Source organism: Acaromyces ingoldii (genome assembly GCF_003144295.1).
Source record: "Acaromyces ingoldii strain MCA 4198 unplaced genomic scaffold FA10scaffold_2, whole genome shotgun sequence".
In the NCBI taxonomy this organism is placed as follows: domain Eukaryota; kingdom Fungi; phylum Basidiomycota; class Exobasidiomycetes; order Exobasidiales; family Cryptobasidiaceae; genus Acaromyces; species Acaromyces ingoldii.
In genome coordinates this window covers 2997014-3012650 of record NW_020290248.1, presented here as the reverse complement: position 1 = coordinate 3012650, position 15637 = coordinate 2997014, and the positions used below count along the sequence as shown (strand labels likewise).

At 53.1% G+C, this 15637-nt stretch overlaps 6 protein-coding genes across 6 annotated transcripts; 2 read left to right on the top strand and 4 right to left on the bottom strand.

The window, feature by feature from the left end:
* Positions 1-78: 78 nt before the first annotated feature.
* Positions 79-4378, bottom strand: FA10DRAFT_285161 (P-loop containing nucleoside triphosphate hydrolase protein; the record flags this gene model as incomplete). Its single annotated transcript, XM_025523968.1, has 9 exons — positions 79-414; positions 485-790; positions 849-1058; positions 1127-1282; positions 1351-1470; positions 1540-3488; positions 3573-3687; positions 3747-4190; positions 4256-4378. The coding sequence occupies 9 exons, from the start codon at positions 4376-4378 to the stop codon at positions 79-81; spliced, it is 3759 nt and encodes a 1252-aa protein (XP_025379476.1).
* A 572-nt stretch (positions 4379-4950) lies between these two features.
* On the bottom strand, positions 4951-8208 carry FA10DRAFT_266067 (hypothetical protein). The gene is made up of 2 exons (XM_025521343.1): positions 6062-8208; positions 4951-6002 (listed from the first exon to the last, which is right to left on the bottom strand). Exons 1-2 carry the CDS (start codon positions 8003-8005, stop codon positions 5103-5105), a joined length of 2844 nt encoding a protein of 947 aa, XP_025379475.1. The 5' UTR covers positions 8006-8208; the 3' UTR covers positions 4951-5102.
* Positions 8209-9467: 1259 nt separating this feature from the next.
* FA10DRAFT_88504 (hypothetical protein) lies at positions 9468-10139 on the top strand. The gene is made up of 2 exons (XM_025525755.1): positions 9468-9864; positions 9933-10139. The coding sequence occupies exons 1-2, from the start codon at positions 9559-9561 to the stop codon at positions 10080-10082; spliced, it is 456 nt and encodes a 151-aa protein (XP_025379474.1). The 5' UTR covers positions 9468-9558; the 3' UTR covers positions 10083-10139.
* Positions 10056-10984, bottom strand: FA10DRAFT_88499 (hypothetical protein). Its single transcript, XM_025525754.1, has one exon. The coding sequence runs from the start codon at positions 10863-10865 to the stop codon at positions 10197-10199; it is 669 nt and encodes a 222-aa protein (XP_025379473.1). The 5' UTR covers positions 10866-10984; the 3' UTR covers positions 10056-10196.
* Positions 10985-11692: 708 nt separating this feature from the next.
* FA10DRAFT_266065 (hypothetical protein) lies at positions 11693-13199 on the top strand. Its single transcript, XM_025521342.1, has 4 exons — positions 11693-12083; positions 12169-12561; positions 12624-12696; positions 12773-13199. Exons 1-4 carry the CDS (start codon positions 11850-11852, stop codon positions 12937-12939), a joined length of 867 nt encoding a protein of 288 aa, XP_025379472.1. The 5' UTR covers positions 11693-11849; the 3' UTR covers positions 12940-13199.
* FA10DRAFT_239857 (cysteine proteinase) lies at positions 13120-15578 on the bottom strand. Its single transcript, XM_025519191.1, has 11 exons — positions 15517-15578; positions 15343-15459; positions 15244-15279; positions 15046-15150; positions 14881-14984; positions 14680-14797; positions 14397-14611; positions 14215-14329; positions 14008-14147; positions 13676-13949; positions 13120-13636 (listed from the first exon to the last, which is right to left on the bottom strand). Exons 1-11 carry the CDS (start codon positions 15565-15567, stop codon positions 13247-13249), a joined length of 1665 nt encoding a protein of 554 aa, XP_025379471.1. The 5' UTR covers positions 15568-15578; the 3' UTR covers positions 13120-13246.
* Between the last annotated feature and the right edge of the window lie 59 nt (positions 15579-15637).

The following is a 15637-nucleotide window of genomic DNA, read 5'->3' as shown; positions in this document are numbered from 1 at the left end:
GATGCTAGAAGTGGTAGTAATGTACTGTATATACTGTACAGTGTATGCAACGCGCTGGTCGAGAGATAGCTGGTTAGCTCAAGCTAGGGCGAGCGTGCCTTGATTACGTTCTGGATCGCCCAGCCTGATGACCCTTGCGCCGGGTGCATTGTTGGCATTGGTCATGTTTTGTGGCGTGATGAGGATGTACTGGATTGCGTTGGCAAGTGAGGCTTCCTTCATCATCATGCTCATGGCAATCTTACGGTTAACTGCGTCCATGAAGACATCGAATTCGTCGAGGCAGCGAATTGGACAGCCCACCGATTCCCACAATGCCAAGAGCAGGCAGATGGTCGAGAAAGACTTTTCGCCGCCCGAGAGGGCTCGCGTGTCCTTGAGACGGCTTTTGGTGAAGGCGTCGGCCGTTTGAACCTTTGTGGAACGAGGTAATGTGAGCGCAGGACTCCAGAGTCAGAATGACAGGCCTTCGCTCCGCACTCACCTTGACGACAAGCTTCTTGCTTTGGTGATCAATTTCCAATCCGCCTGAATAGCCGCGTTGACCGAGAAAGTGATTGAACTGCGTCTTGGCCCTCGTCGCGATGCTTTTGCGGAACGTGATCCACCGCTCGGAGCGCACTTGCATTGACTCATGCAGAACTTTAATCGCCTTGTCAAAATCTCCAACTTCTCCCTGAGCCTTCAAATAAGCAGCAGTTGCAGCCATGGCTTCGATCCTTGCTTGCTCGACCGAAATACCACTTTGCTGCTCGGCTCGGACGATCTGCAGCCCGACGGCGCGTACTTCCTGTGATCAAGAGTGTGTTGGTGCCTTCCTCTAGATTGAATGGCACCGAACCACTCACCATTGCGTACTCTGCTGAGGACCTCTGTGGCTGCACACGATCGCAGAATACCTCCGCGCTTCTTGTTTCCTCATTCACTCGCTGCTCCTTTCCTCTCTGGACGACTTCGAGCTCTTCCAGAATGCGGCGATTCTTTACAAGCTCGTTGGTGTAGTGAACAACGTGGCTGCTCAGCGTAGTACGCTTCTCTGCCCACATAGAAAGCTCATCCTGGATTCATGCATTGCAGTGCATTCAGTCCACCACGTCTTGGTGAAAGAAAGACGCACGACACTCACCTTAAGCCTCGCCTTCTCCTCGTCACCTGTCGCCAGACTTTCCTTGATCTCGTCCCGCCGCTCCTCCAGTGGCTTGGACTTTTCTGCTTCTTGTTCGTACCTCTCGCTCAATTTATTGAATATTTCGTCCATTTCAGCCAACACCTCTTGAGCTTCCTGCGAGGACGATTTAGGTAAGTATGAGGTGATGCATCACAAGACTGTCGAAGAAGAAAGAGACCGACCTTCTTGGCAAGCTCGAGAGCAGACACGCTAGTGGACTCGCCCTCGTGGATCTGCTCATCGATTCGCTCCATCTCGTTTGTCTTGCTGTGCCCGAGCTTGATGATAGCGGGGATGGAAAGCTAGAGAAATGTCCCTCAGGAAGTGAGCCTCTTGACAGCCAACGAGATTGCAAGAGGATCGTACAGTACCTTGATCTTTTTCCGCTCTTCCTCCAGACTCCTTCTTTTGGCGTCCAAGGTCCGGGTCTCTGCAAAAGCTTCTTGCAGCTCCTTCTCAATCAGGTTGCGCCTTTCCAGAGTTTCAGCGATTTTGTCGTCGACGTTGCTCGACAGTCGAGGGGCTCCTTGATATCGATTGAGCGTCTGAGAGTGACTGCCAGTGTTGCCTCCGTCGACTCGGAAGAAGTCGAGAGTGAAGCAGACCCTGACATTAGCTGGATTGCTTCGCATGAGGGCATCGCCATCTTCGCGTTTAGAAACAATGGCACATCGTTCGATATGCATATTGTTGATGAGCTGCCGTTTCACGAAGGCGTCGTCAAAATCTAGCACGCGCAGAATTGTGTCGATTCCGCCATCTGGCTCGCCGGCGGACCAGTCGAAGGCTTCGTCGCTTCCCATCAAGACGGGGACATGGCCACAGTCCGATCGCCGTCGCAAATCCTCAAGCACGGCTCGGTCCTGGTGGTTGGTGACGCAAAATGCGCTGAGCGTGTTGCCTATGACGCTTTCGAGCAGAGGGCCAAAGCTGATGTCTTTCAGCTTGATGTGGCTCCCGACAGGCCCTACCGGCTCCTTCTTCCAGCCTTTGTACTGCTTGATCATCCAGATCAGCTTGGGAATGTTTGCACCATATGCGCTGAGCCGATTAGCTTTGCTGGCGCGGAGCTGGCTGAGCAAAGCATCGAGCTGGGCCAAATTGGTCTGCAGCTCTTCCTGGCGAAGGTGGATCGTGTTTAATGTCTCGCCAAGTGTGCTGACTTGTGTATTAAGGTCCTCAACTTGGTCACGCGCTTCCCTTTCCTTCCTTGCTATGTCTTTGCAATCCATTTGCAGCTTCTTACGCTCTTGGTTGAGCCTTTCGCGTCTCTCGCCATCGGCGCCCTTTCTCATCTCTTCGTCAATGCGCCCCTGCAAATCGGTCATTTCGCCCTTTTTGCGTCGATACTGCTCGTTCAGCAACTCTTGCTCCTTTTTGAATTCCCTCTTCGCCGCTGCCGCAGCTTTTGTCCGGACCGTAATCTGGGACAATTCTTGCTGAAGCGGGTCGTTGCGGTCTATGATGCTCTCAAGCCTCCCCTCCGTCTGGGTGACCCCTTCCTCGGCCTTCTGGCAATCGATCTCGCTTCTCCGCAGCGCTTCTGTAATCTTGTCGCACTTTACCTTCCTCTGTTCCACCTTCTCGGCAGCACGAGCCAGTGACTGTTGCGAGACGAGCAGATGAGCGAGCTGATCCGAATGGTACTTGTCTCTGTCTTCGTCCCCGAAAGGCTGTCCCCTCTTCGGACTCACTTCTTCCTCGTCTGCCACTTGTGCCCACACCAAGAGGCCTTTGAGAGAGCGTAACTTGCTGTGCTGCTGCGTCGCTTTATCCAGCATCTCGTACCGAGTCGCGCTATCCCGAGCCCGAGCTTCGAGTTCGGGAAGAAGTTCGCGCTTACGTTGGACGACCTTTGACATCCTATCAACATTGCTCTTGATGATGTCGTGCTCCTGACTCAGTTGTGTGAGCTGTGTACCGCGAAGGAAGAAAGAGTATTTCTCCCTTGCGTCGGACGAACCAAGAAATTGGCGTGACGCATCTTGGCTAAGGACATTTAGAGGATTGTCAACCTGAATGTGGCAGTGATCACAAATGGCATCTAGTTCCTCTCGCTTGTTGGAAATGGCATTGCCGTTTGCGCTTTTCGTCTTCCACGACCCGCCGCCGTCTGCGTGGAGGCGCCTTTCGATGACGATCTTGTCTCCATACGTCTCATACTTGAAAGCATCCTGCCCCCGATTCCGGATAGTCAAAATGATGACGGCGCTAGATCTGCCTTCTTTGACAAAGCTCTTGAGGCTGCTTCCCCGCGAGGTCGCAACGGCTTTGCCCCCAAGGGCAAGCGTGATGCCCGTCAGGATGGCACTCTTTCCGCCTCAAAGAAAGAAGTTCCGGCACAGGGCATCAGCCTCTGTCAATCGAGACGCCCAAGCGGGCTAACTTTTATATCTTGACTCACTTCCATTATGGCCAATGATAAAGTTAACCTTTGGGCCAAGAGAAACGGTGAGATGGCCGTGACACATGAAGTTGATCAATTCGAGCTTCTCTAGCACACCGCTTTCGCCGACAGACTTGTGACATGGGCCAGGTCAGTCAAGGTGTCTGAGGCACTGGAAACGTCGCTGCTTACCGCATCGTTCCCTCTATTAAAACCATCCTCGTCTTCTTCGAGCTCGTCCATATCGCTGCATAGGCCCGTGTCTACCACTTGGTCCTCGACGGAGCCGCCCCTACTGTCTTCAGCTTCTGGTGAATCGTCGGCGTTCAACTTTGGATCGCTTGGGTCTTCTGCCATCGATTCTTGGGAGCTCTCAAAGGCATTATTGCTGTTTTGTAGCTGTTCCCTTCGCCAATCGCTCTGTGCTTCGGCCCTCTGCGCATCAGAGGAGTCAGAGGCGAGGACCGGCAAAGATTGCCGCCGGTCTTTGTTGCCATCGTCCAAAGATTCGGCGCTCGCGCGCTGGTAATATGCCTCTTGGTCACCATGCTGGAGCGTGACATCATCAAGGTGGCGTGCAGTGCCGTCGCTGCTTGTATACGAGTGGCTTTCATCGTCCTCAACTTTCGGGCGTTTCTAGTTCCAAGGCAGTTAGGAATTTCAACAAGACTTTAAAAGCAACTCCTGTTACTGTCACTCACCTGCGGAGAAGTGTGCTCGTGAAGGCTGACGTCTTCCCTCTCCTCCTCGGTCTGCGAATTACTGTCACTCTCGGTCCCCTTGTGCATCAGGTCTGGGTCCTTTCTTTTTAGATGTATCGACATGTCAGGAGCCAAAAGCGCAGTCAGGCCCGCGCGCGCACCTTCTTGACGTGGGGCTGCTTGTTCCTGCCTTTTGTGCTTCGTGACCAATCAGCAGATTGTACCAGAACTTCTGAAGCGCACTTGACGTTTTTCAATGATGTAAAGTGTGGACGTGTGCGACGGAATGAGCTGGCCAGGAGAAGGGAGGGGAGGAGGGAGGGGGCGGGGCGGGGAAAAGACAGAGAGGTGTTGGTTGGTTTTGGAGACAGAAACGCGACGCCAGAAGTATTTGTCACGTGTTGTACTCGTTATCGTATATACGGGATTCTCGGGCTGACAAGGTACCGGCGTCGCCATTAGATGCATGGTGGTGGACTAGGCCGAATGTTATTTTAGGTAAGAAGGGCACTTACGCTTTTCTGCGAAAAGAATCGTACGAGCAGGGCGAAAGCAGCGCACGGTGATGACAGCGCGAGCCGTAGGCGACCTGCGTCGGTACTGTTTCGATATGAAACGACTTTTCTTGACAAGCAGAGCTTGTATTCACCTTTTAATATCAATGGTAACAAGGGACTGTAAAGTGTCATGTAGATGGTCGGAAATGAATGCATTGCGATGATGAAACAATAGTACAGGACGACAAATGAACACATTAATAGGACAGGCGGAAGAGCGTGAACGTGGGCGCAGATACGAAGATGTGAGCCGATGTGAGCCGATGCAACCTTCAATGAGGCAACACCGACTACCATCGGACGTAGGTGTGCGAATGTTGCGAATTATGATCGAGAGACACGAGCGTGTGCTGGGACTGGTCAGAGCGCAAGTCCGGGTCCCTGCTGTGCTCGCCTGTTTGGTCGCAGGAAGATATAGGTGGATGGGAACGCAGGGCATGCGGACGAAAAATCTCGGGGCATTCTGTAACCGAGGTCTGCGTCTCTCCCGAAAGTCGATGATCAATCGTGCCGACATCCTGAGTCGGACCAACCACATCGTCAATCTTGCCGACGCTTCTTTGTGAACGGGAAAAGCCAGAATATGGAAGATGTTGTTGACGACCTAGAGTCAAAGGCGAGCGGGATCGAGAGCTGAACGAGGAAGGCAAGAGTACCCCAGGCACCATGCTTTGGCCTCTTGTATCCGCCGAGTCATGAAGAGGACCTGCTGCAGGTGGAGGTATGGCCATGCTTTGAAGTCCACTGCTCCCGTCGGATGCTGAATAAACATCTTCGAAATCCGCTTTCGGGATTTTCGCAGCCTCGTCCTCCTTACGTGCTTCGGATCTACTCTGTTCAAGGGCCTCCTCGCCTGCGTACGAGGCGCCATCGAGAGTACCGGGTAGGCTCAGGGTGGAGCCTTGAGGTGCAGTCTTCGGTCGTCGTCTTTTTCGAGGAGCTGGGGTTAAAGATCCTGTGACTCTCTGACTGCCACCGAGTCCATTGTTGCTACTCATCCAGCTCGAGGGAGGATGCGAAAGACCGTGTGCTGATTTGGGATTGCGAGAATCGACTTGGCGGAGCGGCGAAGTTCGAACAATGAAATTGGGTAGATCAAAGAGATTGTGCAGCCGGGCCGTCGAAAGAGGCAATCCTAGGCTCTCACGAGCCTCGATGAAGACGATAGGTAGGTGAAGTTCTTCGAAAATCTTTAAGACGATGATCAGCTCCTTGCACACCCACCCGAATTCACTGGAGAGCCACTCACATCCTCCCCGAGACCTTCGGCTAGCTCTCGACGCATGTGTCTGTGGAAGTCTTCCTCGAGCCTTTCCATGGCCACGCCAAGATACTCTGTTTCCCGCGAGTCACCGGCCATTGCACTCGAAGGACCAGGAGGAGGGCCGATGGAGAGAAATGGGTTCCGAATCCGGCGAGCGATGATCTCGCTTGCCCTTGCTTTCAGCACGCCTTCCTCGCCGCTCCTGACTGACGCTTGATCGGCATCGATTGGTGAGCATTGCTCTTTCACGTATTCGCAAACAAGCTTGACTCGGGCTGTGACCTGCTGAGGCGAATATCCGAGCGGTGGTGGTCCAAGTTTCTCGAGCACTGTGGCCGGTGGGGACGGAACTCGCTCTCCAGGTGAGCCACGAAATTCGTTGACCATGAAGGCCACCTTGGTGGCCGACTGTGAATCAACGCGCGATCCTAGTGTGTCGACGCCGGTGCTTGGCCTGCCAGCTTTTTTGTGATGGGAAGAAAGGGGCAGACGCCAACGCGAATTTACTGCCTCAACTTTCTCCGCCCTCTCGGGGTCATGACTGCCGTCATTTGTGGCAAAGACTGCCGCGGTATCTCTGTTTGTAATGCCGTCTCGATACGTCTGGCGGCTGACCGTGGTGGGGAGAGCGGCAAACGCATCTCGCAAGGAAGACGTAGAGAGGGCACGCGCACGGTGGCGTTCGCTTCGTTGGCCGACATCGACTGAAGGCTGACTCCGACTCCCGCGCCTCTCGCCGGCGCCACAGCCAACGTCGTCGTTTTCCGTGATGATTGTTTGCCCGGCGCTGCTATCGCCGCCGACATCGGCATTGTTGTCGGCATCAGCATTGCGCATGACAATCGCTTCGGGCTGGGCATGCTTGCGGAGCGCAACCTTCGTTCGCGAATGACGACCCCCGAGACTACTCAGGTTTGGCTCAGAATAATCGTTGACGTTCGAGCTGGCTTCTTGCTGAACGCTGGACAAAGACGAAGAACTGCGATTACCAAAGCCCAATTGGCCTGACAGACGAGACTTGCTCGTGGATCGTGGGATGCTTCCCGTTAGTAATCGTTGACTCGCTTTACGTAGCAAACCACCAAGTTCGGGCGAGGAGCAGGACTCTGAGGTTGGCACGGGCGCCTCGATACCTGGCTTCTGTCTTTGATGATCGACTCTCCACTCTACAATCTGCTCGGCTGCGTCGCCTTGAGGAATGACGCGGCCACCAGTACCGGGAATGGTTCTCGCCATATTTCCAGGCTGAAAGGGGCCATGGGTGGGCACTGACAAAGGTGAAGAAGGATCGCGCACATTGTCGCTAGCCATTCTTGTTGTGGGCATGATCGCTTCCTCTTGCACATCCCTCTGTATCGACGGGAGGATCGTCTTTACTGGAGTAGCCGCCGAGGGCGCAGATGATGAGATCATTTCTGCACTTGGCTTCAATGAAGTGCGGCCATTGGACTGAAGGAGTCGGAGCGGAGTGGGACGATTTTGCTGCAGCCTAGATAGGGTGGCTTGTGGTGCGTCTTTATAGCCGGGACGGGAGCGCGTCGATGCTTGTTCCGCGCTGCTAGAGGTCTCCACACGGGGCTCTGAAGACCAACCAGCCTGAGCAAACCGTTCTAGATCGACACCGTCAGGGTCAAATGCGGCGTGAGTCGCTTGACGCGTCCCTTCGCGGGGATCCGTACCTGCTCTTGCCCGCCCGCCGATGAGATATACGTTGTTATCATCATCATCGCACTTTGTCCTGGCTACCGACAGAGAAGAAAAGGGCTTTGAGGAGGACGTACAGTCGGCTGTGACGATGGCAATGCTCCTGCTCCTTGGACAACTCTCGTTGGCTTTGGGCTTGAACGACCTTGACGTCTTCGTCTCTGAGGTGTTGTCGCCACTGCCCACGGTGCCGCCACTGCCGCGCAGCCGTGTGAGAAGACCCATCGCATAGCAGTGCTTCCACCAGGGTTGCGCTCTTCTGCACTCTTCTATTCGATGGTTGGCTGCGACAAGGCAGGTGTCATGCAATGGTTGTCGTCATGGGCAACCGATATTGGCAGACGGAGGGCTGTACAGGGGTCCTGCCGGGATGGACGTCAATGAGGCAAGTGGTCGTCGCTGCGCACTCTGCTCATCGCTGCACAGCTATTGCTTGTTCGAAATCTAAAACAAGTGCTTTGCTTGACTTTGCTTGACTTCGAATTTCTATGCGCATGAGTAGCAGCGAAGAAGTTTTGGTAATGTGTGTAGGAGAAGCACTTAGCGGGAGATAGTACGTGTAATTATATTGTACTGTGCTACTCGATTTCCTTAAACCTACGTCCTCGTACAGCCAGCAGTAGCGTAGCTTTTAGTGGATTCATGCTCATGCATATCAATCGTACGTACCGGCGTGTTATTCACGAGGCGGCAAAGTCACTGTACTGAATGTTCTGGTAATAATCGAGAGCTTCGCGATCCTGCGACAACTCATTCGGCTGTCGGCCGGCGGTCTTTCTTTTTGAAAGCCACAAGAGTAAAACTTCAGACTAGCAGCAGGTTGGATGGTCATCAAGGGATGAGAATAGCGTGCGTGTTAGGAGCTGTAGTCGAGTGGACATGTGTCTTCCTGTCCTGATCCGAGCGTCACACTGTGACGACGTGTGGGCTGGTACCGTGAGCGAGGAGCCGACCAAGAGCGGGGAGGTCTTCAATCGTCGGCACTGGCTTCACATTGCTTTGATCTTGTGCTATTATTTGCGACCTTAGCGTTACCAGCTTTTTGTTCATGAGCGAGGAAGGAGTTATGTCATGCCGGACATGACGATCTGAGGGAAAGTTTTGAAGAGGGAGACCGTGAGCAGTTCAGAATTGCGAGGACGACGTCGTTTTCTTCTCCGTAGAAGAAGTCGATTCGCGATGCGGAAATCCGCGCCGGCGGATCCTTGATATCGCATTAATGATATCCACTACATATACTACCACTAATAACACTATTACCACTTTTCGAGACCGCTTCAATACCGTACCTTCCTTACCGATACGTACTACTGCTACTAGTTCTACTATTGGTAGTCTGCACAATCTGAGCTACCTACTAAAAACGTGCGATAGGCATTGCGGAATATATATTGTCAAGAACAGCTATCGACACCTTGTATGTCGCAGTTTTTGGTATTCTTAAGATCGGCAGAATTCTTGTATTCATTCGGAACAAATTTTCGTGGTCTCGTTCCTCGCATACAGACGGGTCGGTCCCTGAGCGCAGACACCCTTTGTTCGTCCCTCTTCCATTGAACGCTTCCCTCTTTGCATCCCTCTCTCACCTTCACCCATCCTGACCCCCTTTTTCTTTCGTCTTCACCGTCTTGATCTCTGACCTTCTTTCACCCAACGCCACACTCGTTTCCTCCTCTCCAATTTTTCATTCCTTTCTCCCCGTCTCCCTCTCCATTTCTCGTCTTAACACACCAGATCAAATCACACAACTACATCAAAGAGAAACAACACAACCGACCATGCGCTTTTCGACCGTTGCTCTTGCAATCACTGCCGTCTTGGCCACCTCCATCGTCGCTACGGAGGCTACCAATGAAACCATTGAAGTGGTTTCACGAGATGAAACCCACGCCCTCGGTGTCCGACACAAGAAACCGCACCACACCAAGAAGGGCTGGGAAGTTTACACAGACTGCAAGTTGACCTGGTATGGCGGAGGTCAGCTCGATGCGCCCGCTTGCGGTGGAGCTACTCCTTCGGACAGCAGCATGATTGTTGCCGTCTCGACCGATAGCCCCTTCAAATGCCATGACAAGCTTCACCTTGTGAGTTCGCCTGGCAAGTTGTTTAAAATCTCAAAAGGAGTCATAGCTTAACTTCCGCGGCCTCTCAGCATCATCAGGGCAAGATGGTCGAAGTCACGGTTGTGGATCACTGCGATGGCTGCGCACCACATCACGTTGATGCGACCAAGGGAGTCTTTTCGAAGCTGGCGAACCTCGATGATGGCGTCATTTCCGGTCTTCACATTCGCCGGATGTAAAGTGGCGACCCATTTGATTTCCCTCGTCTCTCTTCTCTCCCTCTCTTGACGCGGTCTTCATTTCCTCTCTCCTCCTCTCTTCTCCTCTCTTCCTCCTGCTGGGCAACAACTTCGTCACGGTCTTCTTCTTCGTCTCGCTCTGGCCTTCGTGTCAGTTCGGCTGCTCAGGTCTATATCTCTCGGCGTCTTCACCGGGTCAACTAAATGTACGACTGGACCGGCTTCACGCTTCGGCGCATTCGGCGCATCGGATTGATTGGCACCACGTTTCCACAAACGACGATCTAGGATCGTCCGCCCTTCCATACTTTCCAAAGTCCAATCTTCGCTTCCTTTCGTTTTCCTCCGTTCCTTTTCTTCAGTCATCATCTCAATCTGGTCGCTTACGGTCGACGAGTTGATCCTAAAGCTGAGCTTTGTGCGGTCCTCGTCGACGATCCCTCTTAGAAAATTTGAAAAAAAAAAAACACATAGATAGGTCGCGGTACCGTGCAAATGTACCGCGGTACCAGTGTACACGTACCTGTACGTTGTACGAAACCAGTCACCGTGGGTTTCTTGCTCTCTCTCATAGTTATCTCGCCGTTCTCTCCCCCTCTCTCCACCAGAACCATCTCCTCTGTCATTGTCCATGAGCCGTGCAACGCAGGTCTGTTGTTCTAGCGCTCTATTCAACGTAGTCAGCGGGTTTCCCGGATGACCTGGGACTGAAGATTTTCCACGTAACACCGGTCTCAATTCTGAGAGCGGTGAGCGACGACACCGGTGACCTTTAGAACACATGTATCGTCACCGTGTGCAAGGGCTCACACGATGAATCTGAGCTGTGCAGAGCAAGGTCGTCAACAAATGTGAGCGTTGTCAATGGCTTCAGTCTAGGTTTCAATGAGCAGAGTGAGCAATTGAAATCAATACCACGAAGGCCCAGATACTATGTGACGGGTTCATCAAGACAAAGATGGGCGACTATTCACAATTTCACCTTGGCACGCCCAACGTCACCTTCGACATCAGATCTGATCTAAGCTCGCAGGGTGGCAACAGAGCTGACACTTGCTCGCAGTCCGTCACCCTTGGTGGATGCGACTGCGACAATGCCTCTGAGACGTATATGGATTGTAGCCACGTGTGTTTGAGATGTAGATGTTTATTGCGAATCCCACGTCGAGCGAATCCACGCGTCGAATCGTAGGTCACGTTGGTAAAAACTTACAGTATTTCTATTTTTGCCCCATGCGCTGCAGGTTGCGGACGCGCTGCAGGATGCGCTTCTAGAAATGAGCGACGCAGCCCAGTTATTTGAGTCAGCGGGACCCTACTAAAGCGTTCCGCTCACGGTTCGCTCGAAACTGACCCTTTCTTTTCTTCAATTCAAGACTGAGATTTTCGGACTACTTGCGCATCTGAACCGCACCAGGTATGCGCGTAGCAAAGTCAAGCGAGCAAGTAGTAGTAGTAATATATCATTGTAGTTAGATCAGACGTACTATGCGAATTCGCGCTCGCTTGCCACTGTGCGTCGGCAATTAATCGATATGCGCTCCTGTTGTCCCCGTGACGTCCAGGCAGGCAATGACTACCTGAGGCCTTCATCGCTACTTCCCCCTCTTTTCCATATTGTTCACCTCCCCTTTTCCTCCAGCCTTGCGTCAATCCTTCACACCACACTCTTTTCGTTTGCCACACCCACACACTCTTTCTGTCGTGTCTCTTTCTTCCTCTCACCTTTTCCGTCCTCTTCTCCGTGCACTTTCGCCTACAGGCAAGATGATTTCCAAATCCTCTTCGGTCATCGTTACCCTCGCGGCCATTATGGTATCCGTCTCTGCTGCCGACAAGCCAACCTTTTCCGTCACACAGCTGCCCAACAAGTGGGAAGATGGCCAAATCGGAACAAACCAGTGCAAGCAGTGGGGATCCTCGAGCCAGAAATCAATGTGCCAAAATGTCTTCATCAACACCGTCACTGATTTTTGTCTGTGGGGACCCTATAAAGGAAAGGTGAATGCCACTTAGGCGTCCATCTACCACTGTATCCTCGGACATATTTTACTGACGACGATGAAACAAAATTGGATAATCGCAGGGGACTGTCGGAGCCCAAGAGGAACTCATGGTATCCTACTGCACGAAGTCGGGCTACGGCACGAGGCTGATTCCCGACGGAACGCTCAAGGGTGCACACTTTATCAAGACGCCCAACTTCCTCCAGGTCACTGGCTTTGGCGACTTCACGTCGATGCACATTGCAAACCATGATGAGGGCGGTGAGCTCGACCCCCATGGAGCCACTGGCGCCGGCAATCCCCCTGGCGGCCTTGTCTTTTCGCGCAATGTCAAGGGTCAAGAGGGTCAATGGGTCCAACTCAAGGAGTGGAGCAACTTCATGAGCGCCTCTGAGTTCTCCATTCGCGCCTGCTATCCTGCTCCCGATGCCCCCAGCTGGTGTCCTCACACCCTCGACGAGATGGGATCTAAGGTAAGGCCTTTGCATCTTTTCCTTTTTCTTCTCTGCTCATCATTGCGTCCCTCCATCGACAGTTCAATCACCCCGGCAAATACAGCAAGGGCTCCTTTGACAATTGCGACGCCGACTCTGGCCACTTTCCCGCTGGTGAGTCGTCTCAAAGCTTACTACTACGCCCGGCTACAGTCTTCTGTGCTGACACCGTGACGGTTTTACTTCAAAGTCTTCCACGGGAGTGAATTCAGGCAGGGGGACGCCCACACTCCGAACGGTCACAAGCCTGGAAAATCGAGCAATTGCCATGCCCACCCCACGGTCAAGAACGGTCCCGCCAAGCAGACGCCCTACCGCCGTTCGAACCCCGTTCGCGCGGATGAATACGACGCTTAGATCCGTCAACTCAAATCTCTCATACTCTGCACACATCTGTCCCCTACTCCTCAAGCTGCCGCATTTGTACGGTCGAGATCTCGGCCCCAGCTTATTGTTTTAGCTGATTACGCCAAATTTTCCTCCGCTGTTCCGTTTATTCACTGGTCGTGCACTCCCTACCCTCATACTCTCATTTGTGTGCTCTTTTGTGGCAGCATCCAATAATTGACTTCTTCTTTCCCTTGCGCGACATGCTCTCTCGAGACTATCCTTTCTACGGAATTCTGAAAACGCAGCAAGAGCTACAGAGAAGAAGAATGCTTCTTTAGTCAATCCTCTTGGAGCGATACAGGAGAATGTAGGCAACCGAGTCTTCACCGCCGCCGTCAAGCGTCATGATCTTCTCGCGGGGGACGACAGAGACCTTTTCGTCATCAAACTTATACCACTCCTGCTGCGGGGGCTTATCCAACGTCGCACGTCCGCCAGCCTCGTCCGTGGCGTCGTCTTCCTTGCGGACCCAGCTGATGTAGTGACCGGCTTCCGCGGCAGCGCCCTTGTGCGTCACGATACCCACGAGCTCGTAGAGGCCGTTGGTGTTTGCGCCCACGTCACCGCGCAAGTCTGGATCAATTGCCTCCAGCGCTTGGCGTTGCTCCTCTTCCCTCAACTTCACTTCTTCACTGTGCGTCAGGGCAGCACCGGCTGCCGCCGCCTCGGTCTTCGATGCGATCTTGTCCTCAGCCGTGTCAACAGCCATGTCGGCCGCCGGTCGTGGAGCATCGCTGCCTCCCGACGTGGCCGTGGCTAAGCCCACTTGCTCACTGGGCTTGACCGTATCACCCTGCAAAGCCTCTTCGCGACGAGCTTTGATTTTGCGACGAATCTTTGCTCGCTCATCCCTTTCCTTTTCAATCATTTTGACCTTTTCGTTGGCCGGCCCAATTTTCTTCTGGAGCTCTTCGGAGAGGAAAGGTGTAACGTCGAGGTCAAATGGGAACTTGACTTTCCTCATGATTTTTGTTTTCCTGCGCCACGATGAATGTTTGCTCTCAGAACTGGGAAAACGAGCACGTAGACACTCACTTGTTAATGTCTCTGCGCCAGTAGAAACGAACGAAGTGGGCGGTCAGGTACGCTGGTAGCCGATCGATTCGGCGAGTCTCCGAGTACTTTGCCATACGTCCCAATGTGGGCGAATCCTTCTGGATTTGCTGGTTGAGAGACTGTGGCATGCCCTTTGGTCAGCAGCATTCAATTGGTCGATTCACCCGGCCACAGAATGGTGCTCACGTCCAAGATGCCTGTCATCATTTCGTTTGTCTGTACCGAGATGTTGCACTGGAGGAGTGTAAAGGGCTCCTCGGTGATAGTTGGTTCTTCGTCAGGCGCCTCGAGGCACGATCGTCTAGGAACGGTAGTATTTCTCTGTCAGCGGAAAGATTAGAAGCAAGTCTTTGCTGGCGATCACTCACCTGATCGACATTCTGCCGGTCAGATACTGATCGACGAAACGTCCACCTGCTTCCGTCGACCCCGCTTGGTTACTTGCTGAAGGGGGTGACAGACCCTTGAGAGAGGCGTGAAGGGCCATGACAATCCTCGCCCAAGCTTCCTGCGCATCCTGCTGCGCGAAGCCGTGACCACCCTGAACCTGTTCGGCGAACTGAGGTGCTACTTGTCGGAGGATCTGTGCATCGACGATTCTTTAAGCTGCTGTGTGAAGACAAAGCTAAGTTCCTGAGACAATCAACTTACTGTAAGGAATGCATAGGGAGGAAACGCATCGCTTGTCTCGCCCATGCTCTTGAAGAGGTTGCGGAGGGAAGCTGTGATATTTGCCTCGCTATCGATGCTCCCCATACTGCCTTCGAATCTGTCGTGGAGAGATGAAAGATGAGGACAGCCTTCGAGAGATATTGCTTCTTCGATTCATGAGACATCGGAAAGGCCACTCACGCATTCAAGGCGACTTGCAGCTCAGGAATGCAGCGGAGTACTTGGAGCGTCGAGTTGAGGTAGCAAGTGTTCCCAAGATTCGTAAGCCCGGCTTTTGCTCTCGTCTGTGCACCACTCCTTCTCAGCTATGGCATTTAGCTCGGACGTAGAGAACAGGACACTTACTGCCTGGGCAATCTGAGACTCGGTCATGTCTTCCAGGAAAGTGACCGGCCCTGTCGGCGCCTTTGGCAATTCACCGGCGGAGCCAATCACCATGAAGGTCTGGCCCTTTTGTGGCAAGAGACAATAGAGGGGGAACGGAGCGAATATCAAGACATCAGAAGGAGCTCTTGTCTACTCTCGTTGATTCTTAGCACTCACTGAGCGTGCACCAATCTTTGCAAGGTCCATCTCGTCCTGCATGCGGAGCGGCCGGCAATCAGCACCCATATCCAGCCATTGGACTACTGGGCGACCCACCTTGAGCATTCCGCCCTTGACCATAACTTTTTGCCGGTCAATGGGGACACCAGTTCGTTCGTAGATGGCCTGTTTAAACGCAGTCGCAGGTTGAGATGGGTCGAGCGACACATCGTACTGCAGCACATGGCAGAGGTGAGCGGGTCAGAAAGAGAGAACATCAAGCCAACCTACCAGCTTGCCGTTGTGTTTTATCTTGACTGCCAACGTCGACATCTTTGGCATGAGGTGTTCTTTGTCGTCGTCACAGTTTGAAGACCGAGAGTGCTTGGAATAGTGCAAAGAAACGCGTCGG

Coding starts and splice junctions, on each gene's coding strand:
- FA10DRAFT_88504 (XM_025525755.1), top strand. CDS start 9,559: ATGCGCTTTTCGACCGTTGCTCTTGCAATCACTGCCGTCTTGGCCACC. Junction 9,865..9,932: donor GCCATGACAAGCTTCACCTT/GTGAGTTCGCCT, acceptor GCGGCCTCTCAG/CATCATCAGGGCAAGATGGT.
- FA10DRAFT_88499 (XM_025525754.1), bottom strand. CDS start 10,865: ATGTGTTCTAAAGGTCACCGGTGTCGTCGCTCACCGCTCTCAGAATTG.
- FA10DRAFT_239857 (XM_025519191.1), bottom strand. CDS start 15,567: ATGCCAAAGATGTCGACGTTGGCAGTCAAGATAAAACACAACGGCAAG. Junction 15,151..15,243: donor CAAAGATTGGTGCACGCTCA/GTGAGTGCTAAG, acceptor TTGCCACAAAAG/GGCCAGACCTTCATGGTGAT. Junction 13,950..14,007: donor TGGCGCAGAGACATTAACAA/GTGAGTGTCTAC, acceptor ATCGTGGCGCAG/GAAAACAAAAATCATGAGGA.
- FA10DRAFT_266067 (XM_025521343.1), bottom strand. CDS start 8,005: ATGGGTCTTCTCACACGGCTGCGCGGCAGTGGCGGCACCGTGGGCAGT. Junction 6,003..6,061: donor CCGAAGGTCTCGGGGAGGAT/GTGAGTGGCTCT, acceptor ATCGTCTTAAAG/ATTTTCGAAGAACTTCACCT.
- FA10DRAFT_266065 (XM_025521342.1), top strand. CDS start 11,850: ATGATTTCCAAATCCTCTTCGGTCATCGTTACCCTCGCGGCCATTATG. Junction 12,084..12,168: donor GGGGACCCTATAAAGGAAAG/GTGAATGCCACT, acceptor GGATAATCGCAG/GGGACTGTCGGAGCCCAAGA. Junction 12,562..12,623: donor TCGACGAGATGGGATCTAAG/GTAAGGCCTTTG, acceptor CTCCATCGACAG/TTCAATCACCCCGGCAAATA.